General features: G+C 56.7%; 5 protein-coding genes across 5 annotated transcripts; 1 reads left to right on the top strand and 4 right to left on the bottom strand.

Annotated features, from left to right (window-relative positions):
• Window positions 1-806: 806 nt before the first annotated feature.
• EsH8_VI_001044 (uncharacterized protein) lies at window positions 807-2,075 on the bottom strand (the record flags this gene model as incomplete). Its single annotated transcript, XM_083272297.1, has 2 exons — window positions 807-1,059; window positions 1,498-2,075. The coding sequence occupies 2 exons, from the start codon at window positions 2,073-2,075 to the stop codon at window positions 807-809; spliced, it is 831 nt and encodes a 276-aa protein (XP_083127471.1).
• Window positions 2,076-3,117: 1,042 nt separating this feature from the next.
• EsH8_VI_001043 (uncharacterized protein) lies at window positions 3,118-4,050 on the top strand (the record flags this gene model as incomplete). Its single annotated transcript, XM_083272296.1, has 1 exon — window positions 3,118-4,050. The coding sequence occupies one exon, from the start codon at window positions 3,118-3,120 to the stop codon at window positions 4,048-4,050; it is 933 nt and encodes a 310-aa protein (XP_083127470.1).
• A 315-nt stretch (window positions 4,051-4,365) lies between these two features.
• Window positions 4,366-5,781, bottom strand: EsH8_VI_001042 (uncharacterized protein; the record flags this gene model as incomplete). Its single annotated transcript, XM_083272295.1, has 5 exons — window positions 4,366-4,370; window positions 4,424-4,753; window positions 4,882-5,348; window positions 5,399-5,576; window positions 5,628-5,781. 5 exons carry the CDS (start codon window positions 5,779-5,781, stop codon window positions 4,366-4,368), a joined length of 1,134 nt encoding a protein of 377 aa, XP_083127469.1.
• Window positions 5,782-7,025: 1,244 nt separating this feature from the next.
• EsH8_VI_001041 (type I polyketide synthase) lies at window positions 7,026-14,588 on the bottom strand (the record flags this gene model as incomplete). Its single annotated transcript, XM_083272294.1, has 3 exons — window positions 7,026-7,075; window positions 7,140-7,743; window positions 7,794-14,588. The coding sequence occupies 3 exons, from the start codon at window positions 14,586-14,588 to the stop codon at window positions 7,026-7,028; spliced, it is 7,449 nt and encodes a 2,482-aa protein (XP_083127468.1).
• Window positions 14,589-15,579: 991 nt separating this feature from the next.
• On the bottom strand, window positions 15,580-17,038 carry EsH8_VI_001040 (Zn(II)2Cys6 transcription factor domain-containing protein; the record flags this gene model as incomplete). The annotated part of the gene is made up of 2 exons (XM_083272293.1): window positions 15,580-16,730; window positions 16,792-17,038. The coding sequence occupies 2 exons, from the start codon at window positions 17,036-17,038 to the stop codon at window positions 15,580-15,582; spliced, it is 1,398 nt and encodes a 465-aa protein (XP_083127467.1).
• Window positions 17,039-23,454: the final 6,416 nt, after the last annotated feature.

Below are 23,454 nucleotides of genomic sequence, written 5' to 3'. Positions count from 1 at the left end.
ATGTCTGCCCTCCAAGTTGCAGCACTACTTGCAGACTCTGTTGTCACGTTTCATTGGATGGTTGAGTTGCTGCGTTGCGGGGGCTGTCAGTTACGACCCAACAGGACTTGACACTCACAACACCAAGGGGCAAACTGAAAAGGACACAAATGACCAGGAAAATAAGGGAATTGGCGCAAAACGGTGAGGGTCAATCGATAAGTTAACTTGAAAACGATAAGGTTCGGGCCTTTGCCCGCCTCCCCGATGTTATCCATGGTACTCGCTTACTTGTCATCGTTGGTTCCCGGGAACCAAACTTCATCGGCCAACAACCAACAACCAACAACCAAATTGCACAATCTCCAACACACAACGTTGCCGTTGTATGCCCCCACTTGGCTGGGCGTTGTCTGTCGCTTCCCACGTTGAACCCCCGCCTAATCCTTGGTTGGACCATCGTGCTTGGGGTGTTTCCCGGCTTCTGGGTCCACGTTACATGGCTGGACAAACTTGGCGGCGCTCGTATCGTTGTGCGATTGCCTATATTACCGAACGATTGGTGCCAACCAACTCTTACACGCAAATCGGTGACGGCTAACGGGCGCTTGGAGTCTCGGCGTCCCACCTTCACATTATCGTGATCGAGGCCGTCAGTTCAGCACCCCCAAACATGGTACCGGAACCCCCCTCCACCAGCAGCCCTCCTGCATATTCACCAAGTATCCCCATTCATTCCCGAGATGAATTTAGCCGTTTACCATGCCGAGAACCCGAGCCAAGAAATACGCATTAACAAATGATGCTGCCCTCGATATTCCTGGACATCACGCCAGTTTTCTTACCGTTGGTGCTCGCACTTGGCGTATTCCAGATGTCAACCTTCCATCCAAGGAGATTCTCTCAGTCTTTCTCACAATGGCCAGAAGGAACGGGTACACTACATCGCCAACCAAGCAAGTTGCCATCAGAAAGACCGCCACTGGGTTGATAAAGAAGCCATGAGCCTCCGGCCAGTACCACCACAGCAGAGCAGTCGTGCCAATCCAGCCGGTCAAGGTGCCCAATGCCCTAAAGAACCTATTTTCGACGAATCAGTACAAAACTTCTTGTCACATGTTCCAAGAACCCCATAAAGTGGAACAAGTGGGTTGCCCAACGGAACAAACAAGTATGGCCGCCCCAAGACGACATAATGGCAGCTAGAGACCAGCATCAGGGGTTCCGCATGATAGAGTAGCTCAACGGCGCAGCATTCAACAACCACCGAAAAAGCCATTTTGCACCTTGGGCCGTTGGAGGCTACATGAAGATGTAGAGTGAACACTCTTGGAAATGGGCTACGATGAATGGGGATGGGTGTGACGATAAAACACACCGCTAATGAGAGAAACCAAGAGAAGGTACCGCACAGTGAGAGAATGAAAACCGACACGCCGGTTGACTTGATTAAATTTTCATTCCTCCGTAACCACCAACTTCATCAGAAGGGCAGGCAAAGAAAAACAGGCAGCTTACCAGATTACGTAGCTCGTTCCTCCAGAGTGGCCCCGGGCGAGCAGCATGGCCAGAGAGCCCGTCACGTGGGCAAACTGCGCCAGGCCCGCGGTCCAGAATGCAAGCTCGGTGCAGTCGAATCCCTCGGCGCCGGCCCACCACTTTCCAGTCTTGTCACCGTACCCGGTGCCCGGCGCCGAGAGCCACCAGCTGGCGACGGCATAGTTGCCCGCGTACCCGACACCGACCATGAGCGTGAGGATGGCGCCGATGTTGTGCGCGACGAGCGGCGCGTGGGCCCACTCATACCGGGCGTTCTTGATCGTCACGTAGACCAATGGGATGTCGAGGAGGAGCCAGACGGCGAAGCCGAGGCGTTCGAGGGGATGTTCGCTGACGTAGGAAGCGTAAACGAGTTCCCAGGACAGGTTAATGGCGAGAGCTAAGAGGGGCACACCATACGACTTGGTCCGGAGAGACCGTATGGAGATGAGGACGTAGGCCATGTCCCAGAGGAGGGTGCCCGTGATGAGGAGGACGCCAGAGACTGGCACGACCCATCTTGGGACGTGGCCGGGAGGCGTGTCGGTCAGTCCCATTTGACTTGACTGCGCTGATTGCTGGGTTCTATCAAAAGAAGCCGACTTTACCTTTCAAACAGGCAGTAACACATGGCCGTAATGGGACAGCTGGCTTGGAAGGATCTGATTAGGGGTGGAGCATGCCTCCCTTGAAAACTGTAGAGCTAGCTGTAAGTGGCCGATTACTGACTCTGACATATCGAATGCCTGAGCTTTGAGGCACCCGTAAGCGCAGTGCTACTGCCTAGAAGGCTTTCAACGCCTTTCAAACTCAATGTTCGCTGATGGTATACTTGGATTCGCCTTTTCTCGACCACTACATGGGTGATGGTTGCTTTCCGGAGCCACCTGGGTCTAGGGGTAACAGCTCCAGAAGGCTTCAGCAGACAGGGCCATGCCTGAAAAGGCCGACGGCGCAGGACCTTTGAGCAAGGCGACCTAAATACCGTCTACGTAGCTGAATAGTGACTCTTATTCGCGAATGACTCTTATTCGCGAATGGCCGAACACGAAAGGCCGTGATGGGGACCGATGCGGAGCGGAACATCCGTGGAACCCTAAAACGCCGGCGGACATTTCGCTACGGTGCCGACATCCGGTGACGCACCGCGGCCCGCGTTCTGGACTTGCTTTGTCGCAATTCTCCCGGACAACATTGCATCTCGGCGGGCTGTACACGTCAGCCCTATAAGAAGCGATGCCGCGGGAGGCAAAAGCTTGATTTGCCGCCGCGACGCGAGCTGGACAGTCTATATTAAGCGCCCACACGGTGGGTTTCCGATGTCGATCGCGCGCGCGGCCTCTGCTGTATGCATGCTCAGCGTCTTGCAGCCGCCCCGCGATGGGTGCATATCAGTCAAAGCCACTTACTCATCTTCCAACATTTGAGCGCGCGCTATTGACTGCCGCAACTGTCGTACGCAAGCGTCCACATGAAATGCTCATGCGATCACTTGTGCCATTTTGTGTAATACTTAATGTGGGATCAAAACATATATATACTCACACATCCCAGCCTCTGCTCGTCTTCCGTTCCTCTTCAAACCCATCATCATCCAAAATGCACGCTGCACTCGTCACCTCATGGGGGTCCCCTCCCACCTACACATCCATTCCTGATCTCCCTCCCCCCTCATCAAACGAAATCCAGCTCCGCGTCCTCGCCACCGGCATTCACCGTCTCGTCCTCTCCCGCGCCTCCGGACAACATTACACTTCCAAGACCCTTCCCCATCTCCCTGGCGTCGATGGCGTCGGTGAAGACCCCACCAGCGGGCAGCGATACTACTTCTTAGCCCTGGAAACGGGCTCCTTCCAGGAGTTCGTTAACATCGACCGCAAGCTCGTCGCGCCGTTGCCGCAGAACGCCGACCCGGTAACGGTCGCGGCGTACATGAACCCGGTCATGAGCAGCTGGATGGCATTTGCCGCACGCGCAGCCGCCCAGGCGCCCGGGTTCTCCGTCGCGATTCTTGGGGTCACCAGTGCCAGCGGGAGAGTTGCGGTTGATGTCGCTCGCGCAAAGGGTGCCGGGCGCGTGATCGGCATCGCGAGGAACGCCGCAGCGATGGCCGAGATCCCGCTTGACGAGCGTATTGTCCTTGCAGGCGGGGAAACGGACTGGTCGAAGCTGGGGGCCGTGGACGTCGTGCTGGATTACGTCTACGGGAGCCCGACCCTGGAACTGCTGAAGGCGTTGCCGCCGTCGGAGAAGGAGGTGCAGTATGTCCAAATCGGCTCCGTGTCGGGTGACATGGAGATGGGTCTTCCCTCGGCCATTCTGCGGTCAAAGCGGATTGCGCTTCGTGGCGCGGGCCCGGGAAGTTGGTCCATGAAGGAGTATTCGCAGGAGCTTGGCGGTATGGCCAATGTAGCCGTGGGATTGGAGAGGAAGGGTGTTAGTGTGATTGGGTTGAAGGATATCGAGAAGGGGTGGAGTGAAGCTGGCTTGGGTAAAAAAAGAGTCGTGTTTGTGAGCGAAGACATATCTTAGAATGGACCCTTCAAGGTGGCTTGAACTAGACATTTAGTAATCAAAAACCCTCGATATTTGCGGAAGATTCTCCAAGTGCTTTGTATAACTGGCATCAGTAAACTTCACACACGCTAAATGTGGTCACCTTGTTAATGATAACCAACCAGACATCTCAATTTATGACAAAACATGACGTGGTTAGGAGGTTCAGAGTTTGGACGCATCAAAAGCCAAAAGAGCCTCATCGAACCATAATTTCAAGTAATAATATGCCCTATTTTGTGGAATATACAACACGCCTTCCGATAGACAATCTCAATGTTCTTCACTTGATCACGCTGTTATGATATTAGACCGGTCGCATCTCACGTCAAGCCAAGGAGTCACTCACCGGTAAACCACGGCGCGCCAACCGCCTGCGCAACAGCCTGGCCAACAAGCTTCTGGATCTGCACGCCAGGGTGGTAGTCGTTGAACCACAGGCAACTGAGGCCGTTGGCATTATAACACGTGGCATCGGGGGCCCCGTAGGCGGTCGGGTTGTTGATGGCCTTGTCGAAGGCGACGGTGGTGTCGACAACCCACGACGTGACGCCGGCGTTCTTGGTCTTGAAGGCGGCGAGGTTGCTGACGATGAGGTCGTTGTACTGCTTGATGGCCGCCGCGAGCTGGGCGTTGGAGTCGGCGCCGTTGGCGAGCATCAGGGGCGTCTTTTGAGTTGCTGAATGGATGCGTTAGTTTATCGGCGCTTTCGTCTGGCCAAAGGCTTCATTTCATGTTGGACCTTGGCTCAATCGAGACTATGGTAAAGAAGGCCCAAGACGAGGAAGAAGACGGGAGTAAACTCACGAGGAACGCTTAGAAGGACAAACTTCCTCGCACCGGCGTTGTACAAGATCTGCAACTGGTCAAAGTACCTCCCCAGAACCTGCACGAGCAACGCCTCGCGGTTCGACAACCAAAACGCGTTACCAACGTCGTTGACGCCCATCCAGACGCCGACAAGAGCGTTGTCCGCGGTCCAAGGCGCCCAGCTCGGCTTCGGTGCCAAGCTGCGCGAGAACTCGGTGACCTGGTCGATGAAGCTCAACACCGTGCTCGTGTACGGCGCAATCAAGCTCGCGTCGGTGGTGGCGCCGCCGTACGCGAGGTTGTAGGAGTAGGTCAGGGAGGCGTTGAACTGCGTCACCATAAAGCCGACCCAGTCGAGGCCGCCGCTGGCGGTCCAGCCGGGCAGGTCCGGGTTGCCGAGCGGATTTTGGGGGTTGGGTTTTGTGGAGTTGATGTTGAAGCCCGTCTGGGAGTAGGAGTCTCCGCTGGTGGGGTGTTTAGTGCTGGCTATTTTGCCGGGAACGGGGATGCTTACAATGTAATGAAGTACTTTACTCCGGTCGCCGTCGGTGGCGAGGTGGACGTTGACGTCGGAGCACGGGAGGAAGATGTGGATTGGACGGAGGTGGTGGTCACGGCACGGCTTGTGGTTGAGGCCGGCACGCTTGTGGCGGTCGAAGTCACTGCCGGCGCGGTGCCGGGGACGCACTGGACTGAGCAATATCAGCTTCCACGGCTCTACCATACCTCCTTGGTACACTCACAATACCAGGGGTTTTGCGAAGAGCAATACCCAGCAGCGCAAACCGTAGAGCCACTGTATCCATTGCCGCCGCACTGCCCGTAGAGGGGAACCTGCGCGTTCGCCGTGAGGGCGAGGCTTGTGGCGAGAAGGATCGAAGCCGTGATGCGAGCCATCGTTAACGGGAATCTGAAGGCAAAGCGAGAGACAGGCCCAGAAAAGCAGGAAGAGCAGAGAGGGAGCGGATCGTCAATTGCTACACCTGCCGGCTTTATATGCACCGCCCATGGCCCCTCTCCGTCGTATCCTCCGTCTCCTCATCTCGCGACTGTTGCAGTCGGAAGGGAGCTCCATCTGCGAGCCCAGACCAAAGCGGGAGTTGTCTGAGCGGCACTCCGAAGCCAGTGGTCCCAGTAGTCCCAAAGGAGCCGGGAGTGCCATCCGGCCATTGGCGGGAAAAGGTTGGCAGTTGCGAGGGAATCCCCGTATGCGGAGATTCGTGCCTTTGTGTACCTGGAGAGTGCGAACTCGCGGGACCCGGGTCCGTGGTTCGCTTTGGTAAGAAGAACGGAGAAGGGAGGAAACCGACGCGGTGATTGCCAGATGGCATGATGGGTGAGTGGATCATGGAGGACGGGGTGAGCTGGATGGTAACGTGGTGAGATGCGGGGACGCGGAGGGAGGGCATCCCCAACCCCAAAAAGGCAACGTCTGGGGTCCACATTGACTACTACCGCCGGATGGGCGGGATCTTGGAGAGCCAAGTCTTAGCGGGGAATGATATTGCAGAGAGTGGTTTTCAATGTTTAATGTTCCGCGATTTGTCTCCATGGGAGAAACGCAAGCTGGTAAAATAATTAAAATATGAAGTCAAGCCATCTGTATAGTAAGTGAGTTGGCGGCAAAGTATTGAGCAGTGGAACACATTGCCTCATGGATGAGATCTCATGAAACAGCTGACTTTATACAGATTTGCCACTGTCGACTTACCTTCGAAGCGGGGGTAGTTGAATCGGGTATTTACAGATCCTAGTAATCTGAGTTGGCCAAAGGTCGTCATACAGCTGAGTCACATATCTGAGGAAGTCAATTGGAACATCGTTCTCCAAGTATTCAATTTCACAAAGGAGGCTAATGTATACAATAGCGAGGGTGGTATAAGCTTGAAAACAAAAAGCCATCCAAGAAACACAAAACAGACGACCCAAAGGATATCGGCCACCGGACCCCGTACTTCAAACAAACTCTCGAACAATATCAAGACACAAACTCCAAACAAACAAAAAATAAAGAAAAATTACAAACAGCGCTTTTTTTGCCCAATAACAGATATTCCCATCGTTTCCTGGTGCTCACAGCCATTTCTTCTTCTTCTCTTTGTATTATGCACCTTCCCGGTACTTGGTCTCAATCTGCCATTTTAGGCCTTGTTCTTTTCATTCATGTAGCCCTCAGAGACCTCATGACACACTATTCAAAGTCAGTTTCAAGTCCCCAGAGAAGATCATCAAAGACGGGGAGGGGGAATACTCACACTTCGCAACACTCGCACTTCCCAAAATCTTCATCACGGAAACGTCTCTCTCAATGACCTTCCAGAACCACCCCCTCACCTCGACGGCGACGAGCGAGTCCATTCCAAGCTCGCCGACGCTGTGCTCGCCCTTGACGGTTCCCTCGCCGACACCGAGGACGACCTCGAGGTACCGCGAAAAGCCCTCCACGAGGACTTGCGCAACCTCTTCGACGCCGCCCTCGACGGCTCTGATCCTTTCCTTCAGGCTCTGCTTGCCCTCGCCCTCGCCCTCGCCGGCCTCGGCGTCATCCTCGTAGGTGAAGTGCGAGAACCGCGGGTCCTTTTGCCAGTGCAGCGGGTCCGTGGTGTTGGCGTTGTAGCGGCTCAGGCCGGTGGTGATGTCGTAGATCTGTCCGTCCAGGGGCCGGCCGGCGACGATGGCCTCGAGGAACATGTGGTGGATGTCGCGCTCCGAGATGGGTGGGTAGCCGTCCTTCTCGAGGAAGGCGTAGATGTCATTGCGTTCGCGGTGGAGAAGGCCCAGGCCGTAGATGACGCCGATGTTGAGGACCGAGCCTGGGAGGCCGCGAAGGCGACGGTTGGCCGCAAGACCGTTCATGTACTGTGAAATGTTAGCGGGGAATTTGAAGAATGTCAGAGAACGGCACGTACCATATTGGCTGCAGCGTAGTTGGACTGCCCGCCGTGGCCGCCGGGCGCTGCAAAGGACGAGGTCATGATGAAGAACTCCATGTCAGCCTCGCAGAAGATCTCGTCCAGGTTGCTGGATCCGACAGTCTTGGGGCGCATGACCCTGGTCCACGTCTCCACATCCATCTGGGCAAAGACACGATCGTCGAGGACCATGGCGCCGTTGATGACGCCGGCGACGGGCGGCATCTCCTGGGCAAGTCTGACTTTGAAGGCCCGCACGCTCTCGATGCTCGTAACGTCGAGCCGCTCCATGCGCACCTCGCACCCCTTGGCAGCAAGGTCGTCGATCCACTGGGGCTCCATGTTGGGGTTGCGACTGGCGAGGACGAGATGGCGCGCGCCGTGCTCGAAAAAGAGGTTGCACAGACTCTGGCCCATGTCGCGCGTCAGGCCGACGAGGACGTACGTCTTGTAAGGTCGCAGAAGCTGGGTTCCGAAGAGGGGCTTGGCGATGTGCTGCACCGCGCGCTCGGCGCGCCAGTCGAGGATCTGGAAAGGCTTGCTGCTGCCGGAGTGGTCCAGCAGCTGAGGAACGGAGATGGAATCCACGATCGGGAAGCCGGCTTGCTCCTTCAAGCCCCTGACGTTGGCGATTGCCTTCGCGATTGCCGTCTCCCAGAGGTCCTCAATCTCCATGGAGTCTCCAAGGGCGACGACGTGCTCGGAGGTGAGGAGGGAGAAGCGGGAGTGGTACTCGCAGTTCTCGGGGAGGCAGTCCAGGATGGTCTCGGAGAGCTCGCTGCCCTCCGGGAGGAAATCAATGACGGAGGCGCCGGCGGTGGGGAAGAGAGCCTTGAGATCCCGGTTGCTGGCGTACGGGTGGATGTAGCGCTGGTCAAACGACTTGCGCTTTGCGGGGGATGTGGTGCACGCAATGACGCTGGCGCCCTTCGCCCCGAGGACTTCCTTCATGCAATCCAGCAGGACCGCATCCGGCTCGAGGAGTAGAACGGTCTGCTCCATCAAATCTTCGGCGACTGACAACGCGACGATGTATCTCAAGACGAGACCCAGGAGGAGCTTGGGCTCGATGTTGCTGCTGCTGAGCTGGAAGACGCAAGAGTTGGGAACAGTGACGTAGGAGGAGTTGGACTTGGTCATGGCAAGGCAAAGCTCGCCAGACGTGACCTCCTTGCCGATGCAGACGTGGGAAGCGTACTTCAGCCCAAAGTTGATGACCTCGACGGAGCTGTACTTGACCTGAATGACGCTCTGGTCGGGAATTGCACTATCGTCGACGTCATTCTCCTCGACTATGTTGGTGGTATAGACTGCAGAGCCGTCTACAGACTGCGAAGAGACAACCTCGACGCAATGCTCGAGCGTGTTGATCTCCTCAGCCACAAGTCTGCGGGGGCAGTTGACACGGTCGTTGCCCTCCTTCCAAGGGACAAGACGAGGGATGATTCTGCGGCCGTGCTCCATAAAGATCTCGTTCTCGTGGGTCCACAGGAGCTCGCCATCCTGAGCGGCGGTGCGCAGGGGCTTCATGCTGAGCCGCAGGAAAGTCTCGGCGACGAGACCGCCAGAGTCGCGCCGCGAGTCCAGATCCAGCATCTGCAGCTTCAGGCTGGGAATCTCGGCAAGCATGGAGCGGGTGAAGCCGAATGTGGCCGCGTGCTCGGGGTTGCCGGCTCGGGAGTTCATGGTAACCCACAGGACAACCTTCTCGGGCGCCATCAGAGCGCGGAGGAGATCGAGGCGCTCGGGGGTCATGTTGCTCATCATGGGCTCGTCCAGGTCGGCCAGGAAGATGACGGAGCTGATCTCGTTGAAGACCGCAGGCTGGAGGGAATCCAAGTCAGCAATGACGTCGATGCTGTGGCAAACCGGGCCCAGCTTCTGGTGCACTTCGGCAGACAGCTCGGCCGTGTTCTCCGCGGCGCCGATGATGAGAGTGTGACCGGCAACCTTGGGGAAAGAGCTGTCGAATGGGCTCAAGGCCATCTGCTTGATCTCCGATTCGGCCTGTCTGACGACGAGGGAGAAGTCGGGCGCAAAGAACTGCTCCGCATTCTTGGAAATGCGGGCAAACCCGCACTCATCAAGCAGGTCGGGCCACTCTGGGGGAGTGAGGGGCTCGTCAGTCTGTCTCTTCATGCCAAAGGCGCGGCGGAGTCTGTCGCGAAGGGGGCTCATAGACTCGTGGATGAGGATGAGGAATCCACCAGGCTTCATCAGGCTCTGGACCTGTTTGAGCTTGTTGCGCTGCTCAGAGCCCTTGACCACCGAGGTCGTCAGGACGACCAAGTCGAAGGGCTGGAGGGATGAGTTGTCCTCCGCCTCGAGGATCTTGGTATGCTCAGTGTCGACCTTCTTCTTGAGCGCTTCGGAACCGGAAATTCTCGCGAAGAGGTTCTTCTCGGCCTCGGTGCCCACGGTGTACGATACAAATGAGCCCTTGAGGCCGCTAATGACATGGTCCGTGAGCCCGGCCTCGGGGTCAGTGAGCCCAAGCACACGCATGCGAGGGTACCGATGAGCGAGCTGGGAGACGACTCGGCTGACATGCGATCTGAAGCGGTGCAGTTGCTTAGCCTCCTGGATGATGGTGGAGAGCATTGCCGGAAGAACATCGGGGATGTTCTCTCCCAGGAGGCGGATAAAGCCCAGAGCGTGATGGAAGGGAGACTGGACGATGAACGCGTCGAGGGACTCGGGCGTGTCCGCCTGCCAGGGGCTCGGGGTCGGGCCCGACTCTGTTGCGGCGGCCTTGGACGGGGAAAGGGGTGTCCCCGGGGGAGTGAAGAAGGTGGGGGCAGAGGTGAGGTCCTTGAGGGAATCATCGTGAACGTAGAACCGCGCGACCCTCTCGCAGGCCTCGAGCAAGTTGCGCTCTGTGGCGACGTCCTCCTGGCTGAGATCTGCAGCGACGATCTCGTGCTCAGGGTCGATGTCCATGACGGTGGTGATGTAGAGTTCCTTGTCGTCCTCGGGCTTCGAGTTGGCAAAGGAGGCCACCATCAGGCCCTCGACCTGGATCTCCATCTCGCCTTGCGGGTTGTAGATGCTCATGTCACCAATGAACTTGGTGGTCGCGGTTTTGGTGCGGGGGATCTCCTGGGTGATGACGGAGTCGACCACCAGAGAGGCGCTGTCGCTGGCCTTGCCGTCACAGATTGCGAGGTTGAAGCGGATCTTCTCGATACTCCTGGGCAGGAAGGAGGTCCAGAGCGACTTATCTCCAGGCGAGGCAACGGCCGCGAAGACGGAGTGGAAGCAACTGTCCAGCGTGGCTGGGCTGACACCAAGGCCGGTAGTATCGGCGTCGTGGAACTTCTTAAGTTTAGCGGAGCAGAAGTTGTACCTGCGGTCGATGCCCTCCAGAGCGCGGAAGGGGCCCGTGTAGTCGAGGCCAATCTCCGACATCATCTGATAGAAGGCATCCGTGTCGGCCGGGAGAGTCTCCGCCAAGGCCGGATCGCGCGTAGGGAGGGCACCCTCGGATGGTTCGCCGAGGTAGATTCGCAAGTTGCCGGTGAAGTTCTTCTGCATGGGCGTGACGCCATCGGCGTAGCACGAGGTGATCGTAAACGCGCCCTCAATAATCTTGCCGGCCAAGCGGCCCTTAGCCAGAGGAGGCTGTATGCTCAGCGAGACAAGGATCTCGACACCGTACGTGTTTGCCTCGAGGGAGATGCCGCTCATGAACTCGAGGTCCGTGAGCTCGACAACGGAGGCCTGGCGGCCGTTGAGGACAGCCTTTGCAGCGTCTAGTGCGAGCACACAGTAGGCAGACGCGGGAAGCAGAGCCTGGCCCTGGAACTTGTGGTGCTGAATCCAAGGCACAGTCTCGAGCTTGAGGATGTTGCGCCACCTGAGCTCGAACTCGGTGTCGTCTCGAGTGCGGACGCCGAGAAGCTCATGGGGACCCTGCTCGCGGAAGTGATACTGGTGGGCGATGCGCGACTCGCGGTAGTGCGTCTGGCTGTGGTCCCAAGGGTAAGACGGCAGTTCGATTCTCGATGACAAAAGGCCGGGCTGGAAGGATTTGGAGACAAGTGCCTTCCAGTCGATCGCGTTGGTGCCGAAGTAGTTCCAAGTGAAGCCCATGAACTCGGCAAAGGCGTGTCTGTCGTCCTTCTTGCGGTCAAGGAGACCAGCGTAAGAAAGCGCGCCTCCCGTCGCGGCCTTGACGGTCTGCTGAACGGGGCCCTTCAAGGCAGGGTGAGGGCCGACCTCAACAGCGCTGACAAAAGGTCCGTGGGTGTTGAGGGCGAGGTTGATGGCCTCGTAGAAGGAGACGGCCTTGACCATGTTGTCCTTCCAGTAGGACGCCTTGAGCTCCTCGATGGTCGGCTCCGTGCCGTCGGCATAAACGCTGGATACCCAAACCGTGGCGTTGCGTTGTCTAGGCTCGATGCCGCAGGCGGCCAAGCCCTCCATGTACTCCGCAGCCGGCTTCTCCATATGAGCGGAGTGATACGCCGTGTCGACGACCAAGAGGCGGGCAAACTTGTTCTCGGCAGTCAGCTCAGCTTGGAGTGCCTTGACGGCGTCCATGTCTCCCGAAAGAGTGACGCTGGTCGGCGCGTTGCTGGCAGCGACCCAGATGCGGCCCTTGATGTCGTCCCGTGCACAGAGAGCAGCGGCTTCTGCGCGCGTCATGCCAACGGCCATCATGGCACCCTTCTCGCCGTTGTTGCCGCCAGCGAGGTGAGCAGACATGCCCCTGTAGTAGGAGATGAGCATGGCGTCTCGCGCACTGAGCACACCAGCAGCGTAAGCCGCCGCGATCTCGCCAGAGGAGTGACCGACGACGGTGTGGAAGGAGACGTTGAGGCTGGCAAGGAGGTCGATGAGGGCAATCTGCACAGCCGTGCAAAGGGGCTGGGAGAGAGCGGCAATGTTGATCCGCGTGACATCCTCCTGATGGATCATCTCATGGACGAGAGACCACGAGGGAGGGTTGGGGCAGCTCTTGAGGACCTTCTCGAGACTCTGGATCGAGTTGCGGTAGACGGTGTTGGAGAGGAAGAGCTTGCGGCCCATGCCAGACCACTGGGCACCCTGACCAGTGAAGATTCCGAGGATCTTGGTCTCGCCGGCGTCCAGCTTTGCGCGAACGCCAAGCTCTGGGTTCATCGACGAGCCAGCCTTGGAAAGAAGGTTATCTAGACCAGCTATGATTCCGTCGCGAGAGTCCGCACTGACAGCGACGCGGTAAGTTAGGGCTGATCGGTGGGCATAGAGGTTGTAAGCGATCTCATCAGCCGACTTGTTGCTCTCGACCATGAAGTCGCGGACGGATTGCACGACGGCGACGAGAGACCTCTGCGACTTGGCCGAAAGCACCAGGGGCAGCCCAACGCTGGGCGCCTCAACATCGACCGCCGCAGCAGGCAAAGCGGCGGGAATCTTCAAGGCGGGGGCAAAGAACTTCGCAACTTCGTCGTGGATGCTCGGCTCGTACCGCTCGATGATGGCGTGCGAGTTGGTGCCGCCGAAACCGAAAGAGTTGACGCTGCCTCGAAGGGGCTGGCCGGCCTGAGCCTTGGGCCAGGGGACGATCTCGACAGGGATGCGGAGGTGGCCGTAGAATGGTCGTACGCTAGGGTTGAGGGTCTCGAGATGCAGATTGGGCGGGATCGATTTGTTGAGCATGGAATGCACGACTTTCAGCAGACCAGCCAAGCCGGCGGCGCCTTCGGTGTGGCCAATGACAGTCTTGATTGATCCGACGACAAGCTTCTGGTCGTCGCTCTCGGCATCGGTCGATGCCTCGTCACCGAAGAAAGCTGTGGCAATAGCTTGCGCCTCCCTTGGGTCGCCAGCCTGTGTACCCGTACCGTGGGCCTCGAAATACTGGCATCGATCGGCCGGGGACTGAGAGTCAAGACCGGATCGGCGGTACGTATCTCTGATCAACTCGGCTTGGGCGAGAGGGCTGGGCATGGTGATACCCTGCGTTCGCCCATCTGAGTTGACACCAGTCTCCCTGACAATGCTGATAATCGAATCTCCGTCCTTCAAAGCCTGGGAGAGAGGCTTGACAAAAAGTGCGGCAAAACCCTCGCCGCGGGCGTACCCGTCGGCACTGACGTCCCACATTCTCGACTTGCCCGTAGGGCTGAGCATGTGCAGACTCGCCTCGCTGATGAACTGCTCCGGTGTGATCATCATGTTCGCGCCGGCCACGCAGGCCATCTCACACTCGCCGGATCGCAAGCTCAGCACGGCCTGGTGCAAAGCAACCAGGCTCGACGAGCATGCGGTGTCGATGGTCATGGAGGGGCCGCGGAAGTTGAAGAAGTAGGATATCCTGTTGGAGATGATGGCTCGCGAGTTACCGGTGGCGAAGTACTGGTTGGAGGTGATGTCGTCGCGCTGGCATAATGAATCGTAGTCCGCGGTCATGAGGCCGGCATAGACGGCGACCTTGCGGCCGGCATATTTCTCGAGAGTGTATCCGGCCGACTCCATGGCCTCGTAGACGACCTCTAGGATGATTCGTTGCTGTGGGTCAATGGCCTCGGCCTCCTTGGGGGTGATGTTGAAGAATCCCGCATCCCACACGCGGTGGTCCTGTTCGAGAAAGTAGCCCTGGGTGGCATTCGTGGCTCCATGGTACTCGCCGTCAGGGTGGTAGAAGCCCTTGGCGTTGAATCGGTTCTTGGGAACCTCTTGTGTAAGATCTCTGGGGTTGGTGAGGAGGTCCCAGAGTTTGGATGGTGATGTGACGTCTCCAGCAAATCGACACCCAGTGCCAACAATGGCAATGGGCTCGGACTGGGGTCTCTTGTAGGTGGACATTGCTGCCAGGGGTATTTCTAAAGACAATGATTATTTATTATTGGGGGAGTACAATGAGGGTATAAGTCATGAAAAGTTCATGTAAGTCGATCCGGGCAAAAATTGTCCGACGTGCGTGCGCGTGTGTGTGTGGAGGTATAAGGTATAACAATAGAGAAGAATGGGAAGGGCTGTGATACTCAAGAGGAGAGACATCATGTTGGACGGTGCGAGATGAAGGGATATATAGACAATCACTTACACGGCAGCATGAATACCAACATCGCGATGGTCTCCCTGGCAGACAGCCTCAATGCCCATGACGCCTGTAGCCCCATGTCGAAAAAGTAAGGGGCAAACCGCCTTATTCCGCCCGGACCCATTCCCCACGGTCCGGGGGTGAGCAGAAAGAACGGTAGGGGGGTGGGGTGTGTGAGAGGGAGGTTCGGCGTTCATGGTGTATTTGAGGGGTTGGTTCGGAATTCCGTGCCCGAATGTCTTGAACGGGTCGCCGGTATTTTGGCGTGCACGTTCGGCGTTGGCTCACGGTTCAATAACGGGATTCCGACCATTTAGTCATCCGTCAAGAATCTCATTTACGCTGGCGCCATCGGTTATCGGGAGGCTTGAAATCGGACGCCTCTTCTTCAACGATTGACAACGTGTGGTTTGTGTCGGCGCTGGGAGCAACGGACGGCAACGGAGGGCCAACGACGAAAACGGGGCTGGTCTCAATGGCCGGAAGCACGAGCCGGTCCGTAACCTTCGCACACAGTCAATGTATTAACGTGCACATTTTCCTCGTGGAGAATATGGGGTACTTGCACATGAAAGACGTTTCTTTGTCCGCGTGGCTCAGTTTGAGGCTACCTTAACCCCCTGTTCTCTAAAAGTGACTTCATCCGACCAGAATCCCATGTCAAACTCCATCCGTTCACTCCCGCTAAGCATATCGACAGATGCCACTAAGAAACACCAGCACTATGTTACATGGATACACCCTGAGCTGTCACTATTCGTCAAAAAATGCCCCCATGGCCTTGCGTAGATCCTTTAGCTCCCTTCCTAGGCTCTCTTCTTGCCTCTTGAGGGCCTGGAATGAGACATCTACTACGCCTGAGAACATAGAAGTTGCGTCAGGTGCCTTACCCGCTGGTGAATCATCCGATCGCAGAGTTGGATCTAGCGATGCGGTCGCTCGCCGCATCTGTAGAAGGAACTCCTCTGCTAACTGAATCGTAAGAGACAACTGTAATGAAGGTGTCGAATCCACCACAAAAGAGCCGACAGTAACGCCAGGAAGCTTCCAGGACTGAAACAGGTTTCCCGACTCTAGCTGTGCTAGCTCCGAGTGAATGCAGCTGAAGACCTTCTGGTACATGTCCAGTAGCCGGACGTATGTCGAGAGGACGAAGAGACAGGTCGCCGGATCCGACAAGGAGTTGAGGCCCCTAGTGAGATGAGAGTTCCCGTCATCGCTTGCGGGAGAAGCTACCTCCATCCGTGGGGATATTTCCGTAAGAAGATCCGCAAAATGACGCGAGACTTTGAACATCTCATCGATGGGGAATGGTGCCATCCTCAAGCTTCCGTCGTCTGGTGTCGAGGCTATGCTGAATCGACTGGGATCTTCAGAAGAGTCGATCTGCAGTGGCAGACATGAGGACAGCTCAAAGAGCCGAGAGTTGACCCCGGTGATCCGCGGCATCCACTCTTCGGTCGATGGGCCCTGCCCACCAGCACATGGCCGGAGCATGATCTGTCTTGTCTTTGGCTTGACACGCTTCCTCGGTCTCCGCTGTGGGGTCGTGTCGTACGGCTTGCTAGATCTCAAAGGCTGCCCGGCCCTAGAGCTCTCGAGATAAGCCCGATCCGTTTCCGCAGCCATGGGTGATGTGAATGCCGAGTCTGAGGAGACGGAGTGGACAGGACTCCAGCAGTGGGGGATGGAATCCGCGTGTCCTGACATCAAGTCTTCCATGGCGCCTGTGAAGGATTGGGGTAGATGATGCTGCTGGTTCTGACTTTGTTGGTAGAGCCCGGAGGGGCCAAAGCCGAAGTCGAAGTCAACCATGTCCAGCATAGCATCAGGTGAGACGACAGCATTGTCTCCAAATGGAGTGCTACCACAGACGGAACCACCATGTTGGGGCCTGGCAATGGCTGTGCCCAAGATTGTCAGTAAGGGAGAGTTCTAGACAAGTCAAAGACACACAAGACTCACAAAGATTGGGTTGTGCAACTTGGCTCCCGCTCGCGGTCCGCTGACGCTTGGCCGACGGGGCGCTTCTTCGTACAACGTCTCCCGTTGAACTGTGCTGATTCTGTTTCCGATAACGCAGAGAAGGGCTTGAGGTGCACTCTTCCTTGAGCCTGATACATCGCTCGCATGCTTCATCGCCGACGCGTTTACAACTGAGTTTCTGTCTGTGACACCGATCGCATGCTTTCCGAATCGGACTGTCCGACATTTTCACTGCCATGATTCGGCGTTTGCAAAACAAGAACAATTTGCGAGGGAATTCCAGAGTCGGGGGTGAGGGGAGGTGTGTAGTCAAATAGGCCTGGATCCATTCGACCGCAGAGTGGGCTCGATCCCTGGACAATGAGACAGCTTTGCATCAATGTTGTTCGATAGGCAGGGGAGAAAAGTACTGCGGGTGAGCAACAGGCGAAAAGAGATGTACTGGCACCGAGAGGCCTAGTATGATCCATTCCTCGCCGCAACCATGGCACGGTCGAAAAAACAGACGAGTGCCGGGTCACTGTCATTGGACAACGTCGGCTAGCCTTGAACGCCATAGTAAAACATGGCAAATATGGTCGAGGATGCTGGACCCTGTCCCTCAGACTTGGGCAAAGTAGCACTTGAACTAACCTGCCCAGGACTGTGGGTTGGGGACTGGAACTGGAAAGGGGGGGTCTCGAGTGTCGAGCAGCAGCACTTGCTCGCCGGACAACCAATGGGCACCTCCCCGGTGGCCCAGCACGGCGGTACAGGCCTGCGTGACTTCTGCGATCTGAGCCTATTGCTACGTGATGAAGGACGATGCCTGAAAGAAGAAATTCTACCACTAGCTCGAGGACGTATGCGCTGCCCCAGTCTCCTGCACAGAGCTGCACTAGACAACCCAGGGTCGGTTGCAAGGGGTAGGAAGATCCACCAAGGGACTGCTGTGGAGACGATGAAACATAGAAAAACAAAGTATCAAGGAAGTTTGGACTGATATGGTATAGAGAACGAGAAAGAAAGCTTTCGGGAGCGAGAAAACATCTCAAAGGCTTTTTTTCCGCCATGACGGGCCACATCCGCCAGGCGTGGCGTTGGTCTGACACTCCTCCTACCTACCCTACTGTCCAAGCTCTCCCCCACCACCGTGCGGCATGACCTGTGTGGCCGGCAGGGACCACCGGGCATGCAGAAAGTGGCTAAAGGAGCGGCCGCGGAGACTGTGTGCCAAGCCATGACCAGGAGGCCGTTGGCTATTCTGGCTTGACGGCGTCATCGCTGGCCTTCACCTCACTGTTCTTCAACATGTGGTGGTGGTGGTCCCGATGCCGTACAACCCCGACCCCGATTCAAACTCTTGATGCCTGGACTCTAAGTCAAATGTTTGTTTGGATGGCCCGCTTTCGCGTTAGGACCTACAGGGTGGCACAGATGACGATGGGCCCGAACCGTCTCTGTCTTTGCCATCGAGTAATCTAGCCATCGGAACTTGGAGCTGCTGCCTCGAGAGCAAACTCTCTAGGGCGAGAACCAACCATGCCGTAGACCCCTCGGCGGTCCCAATTTGCCCCGTCCGTCGCTGCGAGAGTCGCAGCATGACAAACGAAGTCGACAACCCTGGCTGCAAGAGAGTCTAGAACCGACCAATTTCCAGCTGATAGTTTGGAGACTCGAGGTTAACACCGGTTGGGAAACTGGACGAAGCCAAGCGGATGCTGCTTAAGCGAGTGATGAAGCAAATCCGAGATGGTCACCGAAGCCAATACGGAACAGATGTTCGACGTGTCTGCTGGAATGGTCGCCGAATACAAGGGCTAAGGGGTTTGCTGGAGTAGTTTGCTTGGTTGTTTGCCTCAAAAAGGCTGCCCAAATGTTTGTTGGTGGTATCGGACCCGACAGTCTGGTTTTGCCAGGGTACTTACCTATTTGCCTCCATCTTCTCCAGATGAGACGACAATCATCCGAAGTGCTCGATGTAATCTGGCCTTCCAAGATTGCCACAGTGATCTATCATTTGGGAAGACGTCATGTCCTAAAATGAGATCGCCCAGGGCAATCAAGGATGCTTCCTGTCACGACCGAACGAGAATACCTGCTATGCCCTGCCTCGCACGGTGAAGTCGAGAGCAGGATAGGAAAGATTAAGCCCGAAAACTGGCTAATCGGGGGGGGGTCTAGTGACAGCATCTTCATCGGAATAAAAAGCAATATAGTGCACGACTAAGGAGTCATAGTGCGAAGTCGTCGTTAACTAAGAGGCAACCTTACGACGAAATGCCGTTGAATGGAGCCCGTTGTAGACTCGGACAGGTTAGGGCGTTAAGGCTACGGCCGAGAAGCTGGCAGGAAGGCGCCGTCTCTTTGTTGTGCGGGAGGGCCAAGTAAGCGCAATTGGCGCGCAGTTTGGCGGGCACGGTTGAGTGTGTCAAGCGGGAAACGATGGTGATGATGAGCAGAGCGAAAGAGCCGGTTGAAACGCCACCGAGGGTGAGTAACGTGTATTCCCTTGAGCTGGATGCCGGATCGGGAATCCTGCAGGCCTAGTGCCATCTCCAAGAGTTGAGTGGTGTTGGAATGAAAAGTGCTAGCAGGGGTCTTCGAAGCTACCCCTCAGCAAAACACAGACATACCCTTGCAGCTAGGGTTTGGCATCCGCCGTAATTAAGTTACCATCTTCAAATCCGGACATCAGAGGGCGACCCGAAGCGATGGCGCAAACAACAAGGCGAAAAGGCAATGGGGCTGGCACATCCGGCTCTAGTTGTTAGAGTCAGTCGAACCCTTGCCACTCGACTGGGCGGGCGGTGGAGGAGGTCTGGACGATACTATTGAGTCCCGTTCGGTGATGAACGTTGCCGCCGCCCTGGCTGGAGTCAATTTGCAAAGTTGAGCCAAGGGGTTTCCCAAAAAGGCACAAGAACCCGGTCGCGTTGCACAAGGAAGGACTGGCGGGTGCGTCCGCATTGCCCAGGCTCAGACTCGTGGCAGCCCCCTTCTTGGCCGCTCCAAAATGTCACCAAGACGTCAGTCACAGTTCCAACACCGCGCCGCCCTGTAGAGCAAGTTGTTCAATGTTACTCTGGGTAACACCGAGAGTGTTCTGACGGAGGTCTGGAGCCTGACGCCTTTGATCAGCCCGTCTGCCGTTATCGTCCGATGTTTCTCTTTGAACCAGGGACATGTCTGTAGTGTTACGGGTATTGACTGAGGAAAAAGCGATCGGAAAGAATTGGGAAAACTGGGTTTGGCGCATCATTTGATCTAGACGGGCGATGGCATGTCCATCACGATTCAGAGTCGTCGCAGTGCCAGGTGTGAATGCAGACCCCGCGGGATGAAGCATTGGATCATGCGACTATGGGTGCAGGCAAAGTAACGACTCGGGTAGCTAATTGGCAGCTGCTACCCAGCACACGGGGGTCCATTTTCCTGCCACGAGTGTCTAACTGGTCCGGCAGCAGTTTGGGCTGAGGTTGTGCCGCGTTACGTCGTGACAGCAGCCCTCCCTTTCGGACTTGGCTTTTCGTCTATCGTATTTTCTTTTTTTGGAGGGGGCAGAGGATTCGTGCCTGTGGCTTGATTCTTCAGCTCTGGTAGAAGTGAGAACTCTGGGCCAATGCACTGCGACATCAAGCGAACCTTATTGGCAGGCGAATTGCGATATCGACGGGGGCCCCCCCGAAAAGAGGTTCCCATGCGCTGTTTGACGGCGGCTGGGTGCATACTAGCGACCTAGCGAGGTGCTTGAAGGGCCCTCGGGTTGCTCGAGACCCTGTGAAGTCGTCACGTTTCACGGTCAGGTTCGGCAAATCTCGTGAGCTGGCGAGAGCCGACACCAGGCTGTTCTCGACCACGGAGGCCGGCGGGCCAGATACGTAGAGAAATGCGAGGGGGGTCTGCTGGAGATTGGTCGTGGGGGAAGGCCCGCGAGGTGTGCAGATAACATCATGTAGTCCAATTCTATCCAAGTCGACCATCAACTGACCCGTGGCGGGGGTCGGCGAAGGGTCCATGGCACATGGATAGAGTTTGAGTACCGGGCATTCCATAGTTGCCTTCACGTCTCCTGGAGATCACACGTGTAGTGGGCTGTGACAAATGGCAGGGCAGGGCAAGGGCAGGATTCAGTGCAGCGGAATGCTACTGACTCTTCCAGAACCCTGGCCACCTCGTCTATCCCAGGTTGCCTCTTGTTATTGTTGTTGTTGTTTCTGGGCCCCTGGAATGATGATGGTGACGATGATGAGTGGTGACCGAGGCAGAGGAGGCGACGAAGCAGGGGATGCCATGGCGCCGGGAGCAATTCCGAAGATGCATCGAATCGGAGACCTGTGCCCATGTCAGATGTCAAATATGAGCGAGGCCATACCGTGAGGGCCTTAGCGTGCGATCCATGAGGCATGAGGCATGTCGGAGGGAGATGGATCTGATCGTCGGGTCGCGCGACGGAGCCGAGTGGGTGGAATGAGAGGAAGGGGAAGAAAAAGAAGAAACCAACATGAGAAGGAATTTTTAGTGGTGCCAGATCGGTGGGAAACAGGCCCGGGTGTGCTCCCCCTGTCCTGGCCACGGCCCTTGCCTCGACGCAAGGAAGGGGGGCGGGGGAATGGGCGAGATGAAGAAATACCTCTCGTGCGTGCGCGAAGCCGCGTAATCATGGGGTTGCAATCCGGATGACGGACAGCAGCGTTGGCAGGAGGGAGTCGACGGGGACGCGGCACGCAAGGCAGGGCAGGGCAGGACAGCGCAGGACAGGACGTTGGGATGGCGCAGAGGCAGGAAGCGAAGAGACGACGGGAGGCACCGAACTCCCGGCCAGGTACGTACCCTGCTGGTCTGACGGATCCGGGGGACGGCGGGCGGGGCCCGGGAGGACCCAATGAACCCCACGGCGGCCCAATGACTCTCATTAGCAGCGTCACCTCGCCCTGCACCTGCCCGTCCTGCCGTGCTCTTCCTGCCTGTCCACCCGTCCTTGCCCGTCCCCCGGTGCCGCTTGCCCTTCCCGGACTAAGGTGTGTCCCATCTGGTCTTGCCTCCTGTGTTGCTCTTGCTGGCTGCGTGTTATTCTTAGTTAGCGCACGGCACGTCGGCGCTCCGGCTCCCCGGGCACGTGGTCTCACCAATCAGGCTGAGGTGAACCCCTGGGCCGATCCAGTAATGCTCCTGACCCAACGATCTATTGACCGCGGCCTCCAAAACCTGGCCTCACATCTGGCGATTGAACATCGTCCAGAGTCAGACACATCAGCCTGCCCTGCTGCCCTGCACTCGGATGCGTCGACGCCCGCCTCGCCCGTCTCTTGGCGGGGTGTCTCTGCATCGGAAGCCCCTTGCGCTGACTTTGTCGTAACTCACATTGGATCCCAGGTCTCATATCGAGCGGATCCCGATAGACGGGGAATATGACTTTCTCATTCAGATATCCGTGTGCAGATCCGATGCGCCATGGGCTTCTGCTGGATCGATGCATCACAGGATCGTCAGGCCCCCCCATGCCGCTCCCTGCTTCACTATCTGCCCTGCCGGAACCCACCCGCGCAAGCTTCCGCCCCCGGGGAGAGGCGGCCTGCATGCCGGGCCTCGTCGCCTGGCCCCGCGGTGGACATCGTCATGATGCATCCTTTGCGCTCCAAAAGCCCGAGTTCCTGGTCACTTTTGGGTCAACAGAAAAAGCAACATCCATCAAGCGATACGATCTTTGTCTCTGTCACCTAACCCATTTTTTAAATTTCATTTCTGGCCTTCCCGCCTCGGGACACGCTCAATATGCCTCACTCGCCCACGCCTGCACCCTGTCCCGACGAGGCGACACTTCAACGGCGCGTGCGATAGTTGGCACGTTTATACGCCCGCCACGGACGAAATCTCCGGCTGCTATACTGAAGGTCCTATACCAGGGGGGCCCTCGAGGCTTGCCTGATGTGTTGCTGCATGCATCATCGCTTCGTTGCCCAACGTCTGGTCTAGCCCGCCATCGCCATCGCCCCCCGTTGTTTTCCCACTCCGAGCCAACTTCATTCTTCACATCTCGTCTAGTTGCTACACTGCAAGGTTCGAATTTGCATCTGGAAACCTCATTTCCAGCCTGTGCGCAAGGTCGTGCAAATTTTTACATGACAGAAATCCCTTGCCGTGAATAAAAACCCATCACCTCGAAACAGCGCGCAGCTGGGAAAAAGAAACGCCCATCCTCGCACAGCCGAGGGAGGGCCAGGCCACCACAAAACAAAAACAAAAACAAAAAAAAGGGGACACGAAACGCAAAAAAAGTAAAACAACCTTTGGCCATTTTTCTTTCGTCACTCATACGAAATCTTCTTCACGGACGAGAGAGAGGGGGAGGGGGGCAGGTTGAATAAAAAAAAAGGTATTGGAAATTCTGAGAGAGGTATCTGTCTATCCATACAATGCAAGTAAGGCGAGCGAAAGACAAAACAAAAAACAAAAAAAACACACCCACCCCCCCTCCCCCCCAAAGAACAGAAACAGAAAGAAAAAAAAACGAATTCACCACCATTTCAACTTGACTGCCGTTCCCGCCGTGTCATCCCTTCGCAAGATCCCAGCCCATTCAACATGTTTCCCTTCCTGCTCAGCTCGGCCGTTTAACCCGGCCCCCTTACTCCCCCAATTAAGTTGGAAAAAAAAAATTCG

This window comes from Colletotrichum jinshuiense, chromosome 6 (genome assembly GCF_051148585.1).
Source record: "Colletotrichum jinshuiense chromosome 6, complete sequence".
Classification (NCBI taxonomy): domain Eukaryota; kingdom Fungi; phylum Ascomycota; class Sordariomycetes; order Glomerellales; family Glomerellaceae; genus Colletotrichum; species Colletotrichum jinshuiense.
This window is presented reverse-complemented; position numbering and strand designations above follow the sequence as displayed.